Here is a 15,267-nt window from a genome sequence, read left to right on the forward strand (position 1 = left end):
TCAGGGAGAAAGAATGGGGCAGGAAGGATGCCTTAGTAAAAGGGGTGCAACCCTAACGATCCGAACCAGTGCATTCTAAAGAAATGCTAGTGCACAAATGAAAGGGAATGGAAGTATGAAACATTCTCCAATTAAAAGCAGCAATGTTAGCTTAGTCAATCACTTTAAGAGCATTTGTGTACACAAAACGACGCAGTGCCAAGAAAGATGCAACTAGTTAACTTGCATGCATGCCTCAATGCCTCCCAGAACAGACTTGAGGGAAGAATGCCAACTTATGATTTTAATGTACTACCATTTTGCAACATTTGTCATCTGCACCTATGCTCAAAGTAAATTATTAAAGTACATATGTCACCATATATGTATATTCATTTTCTTGCAGGCATTTTCAGGAAAATGAACAGAATGGAATTTAAGAAAAACTATGCACAAAACAAAGACTGTCAAATATCAATGTGCAGAAGATGACAAAATATGCAAATAATAGATAACAAATGCAATAATAATAAAAATAAGACACAAGAGTCACCTGACCACACTACAGGACATTCATGATCATTTTGCATTATGTGAAACATGGAGTATTTGCAAGGAATAAAGGTGCTTTGAACTTCAGACCACTGCTTTTAACTCTCACTCCTTCACAAGGTAAACATGGGTACTTGCAGAGAAGCGCCCCCTCTAAGGTGCTTGTTTATACTTCCAAAGAACAGCAACAATTGAAGACATGAGCCAACATTTTAAAGAAGATAAACCTTTACCTAATCCCGAAGGACTACTAGGCAATGAATGCTAGATTTGTAAGTGCGGGCCAGACCACCAGAGTTATCCTTCTGGGAAAAAGAAATGGTGATTTTCAAACTTTCGCTCAAGAGGCATATTGGAATGAACCTGCCAACTTATTGCTGAATTCTAGGTAGTTTTGTCTAACACTGAACACCTTGTTCTCGATGAAAGCAATATTAAGAATGAGGAACTTCTACTACATGCAGCAGTTGAAGCAAATGGCATGGATGTATTTAGACATAATTAGGTAAATACAAAATAAAAAAAATGATAGGATGAGATGAAGAGGAGTGGCAGATGTTTCCTGCGTTCTTATCAAAGGAAGGATGTGTTGTCAGTGGAGTAGCTCCAGAGGAGGTTCACAAGAATGACTACAGGAATGGAAGGGTTAACATATGAGGATCATTTGCTGGCCTTGTGTCTGTACTCACTCGAGTTTAGAAAAATGAGAGGTAAGAGGATTTCATTGAAATGTATCAAATATTAAAATGCCTAGATATAATGGAAGTGCAGAGGATGTTTCCAATAGTGGGAGATTCTAGAACCAGAGGACACAGCCTCACAATAGAAGGATGCCCCTCTAGAACAGCGATAAGGAGGAATTTCTTAAGCCAGAGGCTTGTAAATCTGTGGAACTCATTGCCACAGACCCGCTGCAAAGGCCATGTTAATTGGTTTATTTTAAAAGGTTGATGGGTTCTTGATTAGTAAGGGCATCAAAGGTTACGGGGAGAAGGTGGGAGAATGGGATCGAGAGGGAAAATAAATCAGCCATGTAATGATGGGGTAGACTCAATGGGCCAAAAAGGCCTAATTCTGTTTTTGTGCCTTCTGGTCTTAAGACTCTGCTATAATTATGTTGTATGACCTGCTCTAGGGCGGGACATTTTATCTATGGACATCAGCTTAAACACTGTTTTTAATTTAAATGAATATAGACCATAGAACCATAAGACACAGGATCAGAATTAGACCGTTCAGCCCACTGAGTCTGCTCTGCCATCCCATTATGGCTGATTTATTATCCCTCAACCCCATTCTCCTGTTTTCTCCATACAACTTTTATCACCCTGAGCAATCAAGAACCTACCAATCTTTGCTTTAAATCTACACAATGACTTGGCCACAGTTCTTGATACCTATTAAGAGGACAGGTCTCAGATACCTATTAATAGGGACAGATCAGTCAACCCCTCACACATTTTCCAGCATTAAGATAGATCAAGGCTGGTCTTACCTCATGATCACCTTCCAACATTTACCCTACCCCCCCATACCTAAAAATCTCTCAATCTGTCTTGAACGTACTTAGCAAATATTACAAAACACTGCATGTTGAGGAGTCAAAAGGGTCCTTTACTCATGAAATGGGAGTTACTTTCGAGACTAAGGTTTGGTAAGGCAAACCTTAGATTGCATTCTTGCCACCTTCAATTGCTCATCATAAAGGCCAACAGTAAAAGAATACTTACTTTCTTTATAAAGGAAGTGACTCTACTGAGTTCTCACCTGCTTTCATCCTCCTCCAGTAGTTTGGTCGCAACACGGATCATCATACAATAGGCAAATGGGGACTTCAGGCCCTGGCGTGAGAACTTGGTCACCATCTTGTTGACTGCAAGTCGGTCGTTTTTGCGGATGTGGTACAGCAGACCCAGAGCGTGGTACTGAAAGGAAAAAATGGAAGAACTTAGACTTCTCATTCTTTCTCCCATCCTCTCCAACATGACAAGAGGCATTACAAGTTTCCTTTAATTGGCAAATGCAGCAGCCCAATTCAGCACACAGTGATCTCTCCTACAAGTTACTGCTTTGAGTAGAGCCTGATGAAGAAAAATAGAGGGCTATGGGTAAGCCTAGTCATTTTTAAGGTAGGGACATGTTCGCCACAACTATGTGGGCCAAAGGGCCTATACTGTGCTGTATGTTTTCTATGTTTCTACGGAAATATTCTCTCGTAACAGTGTGAAAGTTCCCTGCCCGTCTTCTGATGGTACTATTGGAATTCTTCCTCAAACAAGCTCCATAACCAAAAATTGGCATTTCTGACTGTGCAATGCAATCATAATGCAACATGTTGAAAACATTCACAACTTTGTGGTTCGTAAATCTGACAAAAACAAAGAATGTTGGGAATAGTGAAGGTGGAGTGCTGCAGGAGGGGCGAGAGGCACATGGCAGAGGAGCGGACTGGGGGTGGCGCAGGTATGAGACACCAGGCAAGGTCATTTGATTCCAAACAATTGGTCTATTGGTCATTACAGAATGCCTCTCCAGTATTTCCCCCTCCTTCACCCTCTCCCTTCCCCTTTTCTCAACCATGATTCTCCTCTCCCCGCCCTCTTCCCACTTTCATCCACAATAGAAATCCATATCAGAATCAGGTTTATCATCACTCACATGTATCATGAAATTTATTTGTTTTTCTTTTGCAGCATCAGTTCAATGCAATACATAAAATTACCATAGCTCTGTGTAAAAATCTTAGACACCCTAGCCAGATACATGTGCCTAAGACATTTGCACAGTACTCTACATTGAAACAAACAAGTGAAATGAGTCATTTGCATTAATAACCAACACACCCAAGGACGTGCTGGGGGCAGCTGCAAGTGTCACCACACTTCCCCTTGCCAACATAGCACACCCACAATGCTCAGCAGAATACAATTAAACAAGCAACAAAACAACAGCAAAGCAAGCCCCTTCCCCCCTCCCACTCACCCACACACAGAGGCAGCCCTCCATTCTCATGTGACTGCAAATCACTCTGTGCCCTCGCCAACTGGTGACCAGAACAGAACACAAGTTTTAAAGAAGCCAATTTACAGTGGGGTTTTTTTGGTAGTTTATTTTTACAAACTTTTTTCTTTAGTTACCCAACACCAACTGAAAAATTCACCTCAGTAGTGAGAAGGTTCAAGCCCAATCTCAGTAGAACACAGGAAGGTCTGAGATACCTGACAAGCTACCTTGGAACATTTACACTGTTTCATTGCTTTCCACTGTTAATTTACCTGCACCATTATGTTATCACTGGAGGCTGCTTCTTGAGCTTCATTCACCCAGCGTTTAACCACATCAAAACCAGTCTTGAGTAAGTGCTGAGGGAGACAAATGAAAGGAGACTGATTAATAACCTACTGCTCTCTCAACCAGTATTTCCAATTATTCCAGCATATTCAGAATGTTATTCATATTTATATCCCAGCACATTAAAATTATGTCACAGTATTATACATTTTCCAGGGAACCTACAAGCTTACAGGATCCTACCTACTGCAGGACCTTGGTGAGTCAGAAGGGAGCAGAGCAAACACAACCTGGTGAGGCAAATTCCAAAACCAATGTTCCCTCTTAAGGTGCACCCACATACCTTTTGCTACTAGTGCACAAAGGAATTTAAACTGCGCACAAAAGGTAGCCACCCTCTACCTCATTGGAATGTTAAGTGTCACGATCATAAACAATCACATTTCCTCTTCCGGTTTCTGATGCAGATGGCGTTGACAACATGGAGCGATGATTTGTCTGTAGATTTTAGGATTGGCTTATTTATACTGTTTTTATTGAAGAAAAAAATTCAGTGCACACGGTTTTGTCACTGGGCAAAAAAATTACACAGTGCAAGATTTTGCACACACTGGTCATTACAAATCAGAGAGAACACTGGCTGAAATCCTTAGGATTTTTGAATCATCGGAGAACAAATTATTGGAATTGTACTGTATCCTAAAAGGTGAAATCTGAATTTAATGTTGAAAGGACTAGATAGGATGGATGTGCAGAGGATGTTTCCTATGGTGGGGGTATCCAGAACTAGAGGACACAGTCTCAAAACGAGGAGCGACCCTTTAGAACAGAGGCAAGGAGAATTTTTTTAGCCAGAGAGTAGTAAATTTGTGGAATGCTCTGTCACAGACTGCGGTGGAGACCATTTCTGTGAGTATATTTAATTCATGAAAGGATATGTCAAGAATGCAGGTGTATGGGTTTGAGTGGGATCCAGGATCACCGAGGATGGAATGGCAGAGCAGATTCGATAGGCTGAATGGCCTAATTCTGCTCCCATGTCTTATGGTCTTATACACCAGAAATGCTATCTGCCCATCACTTATCTCTGATGTCCCCTTCCTTCCCTTTCTATCAAGATCCAATGTCCTCTCCTATCAGGTTCCTTCATCTTCAGTGCTTTACCTCCTCCAATCATCAACTTATGGTCACAATATTATTTTTTAATTTATTTGCACAGCTTGTCTTTTTTAGCATATTGGCTGTTTGTCCATCTTTGCTTCTGTACAGCATTTGTAGTTTTCAATAGATTCTATTGTGTTTCTTTGTATCTATTGTTAACTGCCTGCAGGAAAATGAATCTCAGGGTAGTACATAGCATTATATACGCTCTTCAATAATAAATTTAGTTTGAAGCTTCCCCTACTCTGGCTTTCACCTATCACCTACCCGCCAGCTTATTTCTGGCTGCTTCCCTTTCTGTCCCGGTCCCGAAGAAAGGCTCAGTCCAAAACGTTTAAGTGTTATTACTTTCCATAGGTAATGCCTCACAGGCTGAGCTCGCCCAGCATGCTATAGGTTAAGATTGACAAAACCAGCATTTCTTTTCTCCCTTCTCTCAGTCTTGAACTAAGTAACTTGCTCAGACATTTCACAGGGCAATTAGGAGACAACAATTCTAAACAGCTCTGGAATCCCCTGCAAGCAAAGAAGAGCAAGGATAGTAGAACTCTCCTATTTAAGGACATTAAATCATTTAAAACTAGAGGACACAGCTTCAGAAAAGAGGGATGTTCTTAAAAAATGGAATTGAGGAGGAATTTCTTTAGCAGGACAGTGGTGAATCCATGGGAGTTGTGGAGGCCAAGTCATTTAAGGCCAAGGTTGATAGGTTCTTGATTAGTCAAGCATGAAGGGATAGAGGGAGAAGGCAGGAGATTGGGGTTGAAAGGGAAAAAGAGACAGCCGTGCTGAAATAGCACAGCAGACTCAAAGGTCCAAAAGGCCCAATATTGCTCCTATACCTTATGGTCTTAATGAATAAGGAGGGCTTTTACAATTATTGGTCTCACAGTCACTATTGCTAACTTCAGATTTTTAATTCAGATTAATTTATTTACTCAAAACCAAGTTTCCCAAATGCCATTTGGGGAAACCTCTCCTGCTCAATCATCGAGATCAACACACAAAATACTGGAGGAACACAGCAGGCCAGACAGCCTCTATGGAAAAGAATAAACAGTTGACATTTTGGGATGTGACTCTTCTTCAGGACTGGAAAAGAAGGGGGATGGAGTGTGGAGAAGAGGAAAGAAGCTCGCTGGAAAGTGATAGGTGAAGCCCGGTGGGTGGAAAAAGTCAAGGCCTGAAAAAGAAAGAATCTGATTGGAGAGGAGAGTGGGCCAGAGGATAAAGGAGAACCAAGGGGGAACATAAAAGACAGGTGAACAGTAAAGGTCAGAGTAGGGAATAGAGTTGTGGGGGAGGGGTGAAAACTTGTTTATTAGAAGGAGAAATCGATATTCATGGCATCAGGATGGAGGGTACCCAGACAGAATACAAGTTGTTGCTCTTCCACCCTGTAGGTGGCCTCATTGCAACAGTAGAGAAGGCCATGGACTGACATGTCACGATGGGAATTGAAATTAACATATTTGGCCACTGGAAAGTCCCATTTGTGGCTAATGGTGTAAAGCTGCTCAACGAAGCTGTCCCCCAATTTATGATGGGTCTCACCAATGTAGAGAAGGCTGCATCAAGAGTGCTGGACACAAGATTTCTGTTTAGCAATCCAACAGCAACCACACTAGTGTACTTCGGTACATAATGTTATACAATTAGTCAGGGTTCCGTAGGATGCCTTAGCACGCTCAGGGTGAGCGGCATTCTTCCTTCAACCGAATGCAGTAGCGTATTTTGTGGCACTACTCACCAGGGAAGAAAGCAATGCAGAACTGGAGACACTGGGAACTTTGTCTACTATTGCCTGCTTCATGTAACGTTCAATTGCTTGCAGCATGGTGCTCTGTCAGGGAAGAAACAAGAGAATGGATGAAACAGACCTGAAATATGATATTCAGAAAAGCCACCATTTTAATCAGCTGGACAGACAAGTTTACAGCTCAGAGGAGCAATAAGGCAATGATGCCGAAAAAGTCAATATGCAGTTGAATTGCTTTTGTATACCAGATATTTCTACACCTCATGGAGAGAGCTATCAGCTTTATAAAAATACATCATGAACAAAGTGAGTGCACAGTGTTAGAATGCACAAGCCACAACCTAGATAAAAGAACATCTTACTGGAGTCTGCATGAAGAACAAGCTAACCAGAAGTGGTTTGAAGGGGGGCACAATAGCGAAATGGTTATAGTACCAGTGACCCGGGTTCATTTCCCACTGATGTTGGGAGGGAGTTTGTACATTCTCCCCAAGACCACGTGGGTTTCCTTCAGGTGCTCCAGTTTACTCCCAAACTCCAAAGGTGCAGGTTAAGTGGTCAGTGTAAATTGTCCCATGATTAGGATAGATTAAATCGGGAGTTGCTGAGTGGCATGACTTGAAGGATTGGAAGGGCCACGTATCTCAATAAATAAATAGTGAAAGTGTGAACTGATTGATAAAATTTATTTATGCAACTAAATATCTGAAGATGTTATGTTACTGCTAATACTCAATCTGACAACAACTCAGTGAAGTATTAGAAAAGATGATTAAAAGCTTGGTCAATGTGGTAGCCCTTACTACATTGGAAAAGGAAATGTTAAGGCAGAAAATTTTAGACTCCAAAGCAGCTGAAGTACAATCACCACTGGGAAATAAAAGTTTAGAATTGCAGAAGTGCATGCGTGAGCGTATATATAAAATTGTAAAGAGAAAGGCTTGGAACGGGAGAGAGACAAGTGGTGCATGCAAGCTTGATTTCAATGTTTAAGAGAAATTTGGATCGATGCATGGATGATAGGGATATGGAGGGCTATGGTCCCGGTGCAGGTCAATGGGAGTAGGCAGTTCAAATGGTTTGGTACAGACTGGGTGCACAGAAGGGCCTATTTCTGTGTTATACTTATCACTCTGACTCAATAACTCTTTGATATCACTGGTATTCAAAACACAGTACAGATATCTTGTCAACACCTATTTCACACCATTCTTTCCTTAAATTTGCACCGGGCATTGGTAACAGAACCATGCAGCAAAAGAGATGGAAAGGGGAAGGAGCCCATTTGGGAAGCTGTCTTCAAATCGTGGCACACAACACCAAATTTTGAAAATTAGAAACAGCAAACAAAAATGAGAATTTCACTGAAATGAGATGGCAATAACCACTTCAGTCAGTTTCAGTATCATAGGAATACATGTTAATTCACATCTAATTGGATTGGCTCACCAGTTTCATAAAGTTATGACTGTTTACAACTCGTTGGTTTCTAAACTTGTATAAAGAAAGCATAGGTTAATGGAAGTGGTGGCTTCCTTCCTCATCTCTCTCTCAGAAAATCTATTGGGTTCTGCAAAGAGATATTTAACGTCCTTCCCTAAAACTGTGCTATAACAGAATCATCAGTGGAAAAACAAGCCCATCGGCCCACTGAGTAACACTGGCCAACAAGTACCAATTCTCACTAATCACATTTTTATTCTTCCTTACATTCCCCCATGATCAACCACACATCTCAGGGCAATTTTGAGTTGACAATTAACAAATCAGCTTGCAAGTCTTGGGGACATGGAAGCAAATTGGAGAACCACATGGGAAACCCATGCATTCACAGTGAGAACATGCAAACTCCACAGACAGCACTAGAGGTGGATGACTGAAGCTGTGAGGCAGCAACTTCACTTGCTGCACCACTGTGCCATCACTTTGTGAATGCTGGAAAATATTAAGTTAAAACACCAAATGCACAGCAGAACAGGTAGCATCTGAAGAGATAGACACAGAGTTACTGGTCTGGCACCAGGCGTGGGATTATGGGGAGTGCTAGATAGTTTGTAAACCCTGTAGAATTTTCTCTATTTCTGCATAAGTATGACCTAAAATGTGAAGAGATCGTCACATAAGCCCTAAAACTAGATAAAGAGAACCCAATTATTAACACAAGGCATGATACTTGTAATATTGGATCATTTTTCTTAATAAATAAACATGTATTTGTTGGAAAAAGTATGTGAACCTCTGAGGTAATGTCTTCTAAAAAAGCTATATTTGAAGTCAGGTGTTCCAAACAATGACATGAGTTTGGAGGTGTGGGTTGTAGAGGTGTCCTGCCCTATAAAAAAGGCAAACAAAGTCAGATTACTCACAGAGCCCGCTCTTCTCAAGAAAGATCTGTTTACGTGCATCATGCCTCAATCAAAAAAAAATTCAGAGCACCTTGGAAAAATTGTATTGATGCATGAAGATGGAAAACGCTACCAAAGCATTTCTGATGAGTGTTTATCAGTCCACTGTAAGAGAAATTGTCTACAAATGAAGGAAACTCAGTACTGTTGCCACTCTCCCTCGGAGAGGGCATTTTGCGAAGATCACATCAAGAGCTGAAGGAGGTGAAAAAGAACCCAAGGGTAACAGCAAAAGATCTGCGGAAATCTCTAGAACTTGCTAAAGTCTCTGTTCACATGTCCACTATAAGAGAAACAGTGAACAAGAATGTTCTGGAAGGACAACATGTAGGAAACCACTGCTCCCCCCAAAAAAAATTGCTGACGTCTCAAGTTTGTAAAAGACCACCCGGATGTTCTACAGCTCTTCTGAGACTATATTTTGTGGACAGATGAGGTAAAAGTTGAACCTTCTGGCAAAAATGCACATTGCTATGCTTGGAGGAAAAGTGCACCACACACCAACATCAAAACCTCAACCCAACTGTGAAACACGGTGGAAGGAGCATTATGGTTTGGGGCTGCTTTGCTGCCTCAGGGCCTGGACAGCTTGCACTTGTTGAGGGGCAATTAATTTAAAATTGCATCAAGATATTTTACAGAAGAATGTCAGGGTAGCAGTCCATCACCTGAAGCTTAACAAGAAGTTGGATAATGCAACAAGACAATAATACAAAAGCCAAGAGTAAATCAACAGAATGGCTTAAAAAGAAGAAAATCCATTGTTTGGAATGGCCGAGTCAAAGTCCTGACCTTAATCCTATAGAAATGTTGTGGAAGGACCTGAAGCTCCTGCAGGAACCCTACCAGCATCCCAGAATTGAAGCAGTTTAGTAAGGAGGAATGGCTAAAATTCTGCCAAGCCAAAGTGCAGGACTGATCAACAGTTACTGGAAACAAGTGGTTGAAAACATAGGGTACCTTGGCACAACTCGAGTAGCAGCAGTACTCTCAATGATTACGATTAAATATTCCCATTTCCGCCCATTACTGCGAAAAAGTAGAACTGCTTCCAAGGTCAGTACAGTCAACAAAGATGTCTTAATGTCTTTAAATGAAATATCACTGCTTAAAACCAACAGAAAGGACACGTTTATGGTTGGAGAAGCTCACAGAGGACACTTCGGAAGAAGCGCAGGCGTACATCAGGATTACAAGTGCACTTAAGCAAACGGGGTTTTAAACTCCCTATACCGACCATCTTGCTGGCGAATGTGCAGTCTCTGGTGAATATAATCGATGATTTCAGAACCAGGTTGCTGAATCACAGGGACATTAGGACTGTGTGTGTCCTTTGTTTCACAAAATCTTGGTTAACTCCTTCCGTACCAGGTGTAGCAATCCAGATGGACGGGTTTACTATACACCGTCAGGATAGATCTATAGAATCTCTGAAAAGCAGAGGTGGAGGAGTATGCCTCATGATCAACTCTCCTTGGTGCACAAATATATCAATGCTGTCCCAGTTCTGCTCAGCAGACCTGGAATATCTAGCAGTAAAACGTTGTCCTTTTTACCTATCGCAGGAGTTCTCTGAAGTCATTCTGGTAGCAGTTTACATTCTACCTCAGGCCAATGTCAAGCAGGCTTTAGATGATCTGAAGCCTGATGATCTGAGTAATAGGATCAATATGCACAAAACAGCGCACCCTAACACCTTCACTATCGTTTTGGGAGATTTTAACCAGGCCAGTCTGAAAAAAAAACACTAAGCAACTATCATCAACAGATCACCTGCAATACCAGAGGAAACATCACACTGGACCATTGCTACACCACCATCAAGAATGCCTACCATGCTATTCCAGGCCCTCACTTCAGGAATTCAGATCACCTAGCTGTACTTCTACTCCCTGAATATAGGCAGAGAATATAGACTGAAGATTGCAGCACCAGCAGTAAGGACCAAGAAGGCCCTACAGGACTGCTTTGAATCGGTGGACTGGACTGTATTCATGGATTAATCTTTGAATCTGGTTGAGTATGTTGCAGTTTATACCAACTTCATTAAAACCTGCATGGATGAGTGTGTGCCTACAAAGACTTTTTGTACATTCCCAAACAAAAAACAGTGGATGAACCAGGAGATATGTCATCTGCTGAAGGCTAGATCTGTGGCATTTAAGTCTGGCAACCCAGGCCTGTACAAGAAAACCAGGTATGATTTGCAGAGGGCTATTTCAAGGGCGAAGGGACAATTTCGAACGAGGTTGGAGGTGATACCAGGTGCAAGGCAACTCTGGCAGGGTCCGCAAGACATTAATTCCTACAAAGCGAAACCCAACAGTATGAATGGCAGCGATGCTTCACTACCAGATGAACTCAACGCCTCTGTGCACACTATGAAAGGGAGAACACAACTACAGCTGTGAAGATCCCTGCTGCACCTGATGACCCTGTGATCTCTGTCTCAGAGGCCGATGTTAGACTGTATTTAGAGAGAGTGAACCCTCGCAAGGCAGAAGGTCCCGATGGAGTACCCGGTAAGGCTCTAAAAATCTGTGCCAACCAACTAGCAGGAGTATTCAAGAACATTTTCAACCTCTCACTGCAATGGGCAGAAGTTTCCACTTGCTTCAAAAAAGGCAACAATTATACCAGTGGCTAAGAAGAATAGTGATCTGCCTTAAAGACTATCGCCTGGTAGCAGTCACATTGACAGTGATGAAATGCTTTGAGAGGTTGGTCATGACTAGACCGAACTCCTGCCTCAGCAAGGACCTGGACCCACTGCAATTTGACTATCAAAATAGGTCAACAGCAGATGCAATCTCAATGGCTCTCCACACAGCTTTAGACAACCTAGACAACACAAACACCTACATCAGGATGCAGTTCATCAACTATAGCTCAGCATTTAATACCATCATTCCCACAATCCTGATTGAGAAGCTGCAGAACCTGGGCCTCTGTACCTCCCTACCTCCCTCTGTAATTGGATCCTCGAACTCATGAACCTCCATTCTCTAGCCCGGCGCTGATCTCACTGCGCCACCAGCCGACTGGAATGGTGGGGGTAGGGTGAATCTTATTAACAACAATTTAAGCCAAACACAAAGTTAAACATTCAATGCAGTGTCAACTGCAATGACTTAAGATGACAGACGGCATCATGATCTGACTTAAAATGACAGACGGCGTTCTCCTTCCTCGGTTTGTAAGTACAAGTTGTCCGTAGGTTGGATGTTCGTAACTCGGGGACTGCCTGTACTTCATTAGGTGTTTGAAGAGATTTGGTATATCAACAAATACACTCAAAAGCTTCTATAGCCGTACCGTGGAGAGCATTCTGATAGGCTGCATCACTGTCTGGTATGGAGGGGTACTGCACAGGACCGAAAGAAGCTACAGAAGGTTGTAAGTGTAGTCAGCTCACTTGCCTACAAAGTACCCAACACATCTTTAGGGAGCGGTGTCTCAGGAAGGCAGCGTCCATTATTAAGGACCTCCAGCACCCAGGGCATGCCCTTTTCTCATTGCTACATCAGGAGCCTGAAGGCACACACTCAGAGATTCAGGAACAGCTTCTTCCCCTCTGCCATCCGATTCCTAAGTGGACATTGAAGCTTTGGACACTACCTCACTTTTTTTAAAAATATACAGTTTTTCTGTTTTTGCATGTTTTTTGAATCTATTCAATATACATAATTGATTTACTTGTTTATTATGTTTTATTTATTTTTTCTCTCTGCAAGATTATGTATTGCATTGAACTGCAGCTAAATTTAAAAAATTCACGTCACATGCCAGTGATAATAAACCTAATTCTGAAGTTATTGCTGTACAAGGGGCTCACACCAGCTACTGAAAGCAAAGGTTCACAGACTTTTTCCAATAAATAGAGACAGGCATACTTTATTGATCCCGAGGGAAATTGGGTTTCGCTACAGCCGCACCAACCAAGAACGGTGAAGAAATATAGCAATATAAAACTATAAATAATTAAATAATAATAAGTTAATCATGCCAAGTGGAAATAAGTCCAGGACCAGCCTATTGGCTCAGGGTGTCTAACACTCCGGGGGAGGAGTTGTAAAGTTTGATGGCCACAGGTAGGAATGACTTCCTATGACGCTCAGTGTTACATCTCGGTGGAATGAGTCTCTGGCTGAATGTACTCCTGTGCCTAACCAGTACATTATGGCATGCAACTTGGACAGCATCCTCTTTTCAGACACCACCGTCAGAGAGTCCAGTTCCACCCCCACAACATCACTGGTCTAAATACACATAACATTGGATCATTTTTCTTAATAAATATATAAACAAGTACAAGGGTTTTGTGTTATTTATTTAATTGGGTTTCTCTTTATCTAGTTTTAGGACTTGTGTGAAGATTTGATCGCATTAAGTCATATTTACGTAGAATAGAGAAAATTCTGCAAGGTTCACAAACTTTCCAGCACCGCTATATGTTGATTTCAGCCAGAAACAAATGGGGATCTTTTACAGGAAGAGGAATTATAATGGGAAATAAGGGAATGGAAAAGAAATTGAACAAATTGACAACTGAGTCACTAAAGACATACTGTGATTACATTAAGTGTCATTTTAGTGCTCTAACAGAGATGATAACTGACTAAAAGGATTCTTGACTGAGGAAAGATAGATACCAATATTGAAGATGATAAGTGATGATAGAAAAAGGAATTTGTGAATTGAGGTGGGGGAAAGAGTCGGTGTAGTTTGCAAGGACAGAACAAACAAAGGTTGATTTGTGCTCAAGAGGGGAGAGGACAGCAGATTTAAATATGCACAGTACTTGCAGCAGGGAAAAAAAAATCACCTCACGCTCGCTGGAAGTGGGCTTATGAAGACAGCAAATCAAAAATCAAAACTTGAAGTGTTGGTATTCCAGACTGAATAGCATCAAAGGAAAGAATAACCAGGTGAAAATCAAACTCGTTTTCTTCTGACAGGCATTTAACTATAATTGGCACTTCTACTAAAAGATGTACAGATATTGCAAATCAAACTTCACTAATAAATAGTGAGAATGAAAAAAAACAAAAAAATGATGACAATGTAGAAAACAAATTATCTTGAAATAGCTAACCATTCAAAAAAAAAAGTAGATTAACACAAGGCCAGTATTAATATGAACCCTGTGCACTGCTGGTATTTCTAGCCATGGACTGTACATATCTCCACCAATCCTAGAGCCAGACAACCACTTAATTACTTCAAGTGCAGATTTTTCTATTTAATGCAGCCTCATGTTTTTTTGCTGTTTAAAGCCAAGTCAAATGTAATTTTCAACATTAAATGTAAAAAAAAATGGTCTCCCACTGGGTTTGTAAAAAGTCTGACTTCTAGAAGCTAATACTACATTAAAGATTCTTCTGACTGCCATCACTAAGAAACATCTGCTTCAATTATGCCCAGCTTTGCGGAGATACAATTTAACTAAAGGCAGATTTGATTTAAATGTTGGCAGAATTCCAGCCAATACCTCTAGTGCTAGTGCTAATGCTAGCCTGCGGTATAAACTTCCTAAATTAGTGCTCAGCACATCACAGGAACCAGCTTCTCCTCCATGGACTGACTCTGTCTACATTTCTCGGTGCCTCAGTAAAGCAGGCTATGTCATCAAATACACCACCCACCCCGGACGTTCTCTCTTCCACCTCCTGTTTAGCAGATGTCAGAAAAACCTGAAAGAACTTCTATCCTGCTGTTAGCAAACACTTATTAACTGGATAACTTGTACGATAAGATGCAATCTTGGCCTAAGACTTTCCCATTATAACACTATGAGACACAGGAGCAGAATTAGGCCACTTGACCCATTGAGTCTGCTCCACCATTCCATCGTAGCTGATCATCCCTCTCAACCCCAATTTCCCACCACCTTCCTGTACCCTTCAACACCCTGACTAATCAAGAACTTACCAACCTCTGCTTTAAATAAACTCAATGACTTGTCCTCCACAGCCATCTGTGGCAATGAATTCCAAAGATTCCCACACTCTGACTGAAGATATTGTACACCAAAGGACTTCTTCCTGTGCTACTCTCGAGCTCACTTAGCAGCACACAGTTAAACCAATGGCTATCGATGGAAGTATCACTTCAATATTA

General features: G+C 41.4%; 1 protein-coding gene across 2 annotated transcripts in view; it reads right to left on the reverse strand.

The window, feature by feature from the left end:
* copg2 (COPI coat complex subunit gamma 2) overlaps positions 1-15,267 on the reverse strand; it is a 113,330-nt gene that overhangs the window by 47,677 nt on the left and 50,386 nt on the right. For both annotated transcript variants that reach the window (XM_059943962.1, XM_059943961.1), the window contains exons 7-9: positions 6,734-6,826; positions 3,807-3,893; positions 2,299-2,456 (exon numbers count right to left, since the gene is read on the reverse strand). In XM_059943962.1, coding sequence (XP_059799945.1) covers positions 2,299-2,456; positions 3,807-3,893; positions 6,734-6,826 — 338 coding nt within the window. The remainder of the gene's footprint in view (positions 1-2,298; positions 2,457-3,806; positions 3,894-6,733; positions 6,827-15,267) is intronic.

Source organism: Hypanus sabinus, chromosome 19, assembly GCF_030144855.1.
Source record: "Hypanus sabinus isolate sHypSab1 chromosome 19, sHypSab1.hap1, whole genome shotgun sequence".
Classification (NCBI taxonomy): domain Eukaryota; kingdom Metazoa; phylum Chordata; class Chondrichthyes; order Myliobatiformes; family Dasyatidae; genus Hypanus; species Hypanus sabinus.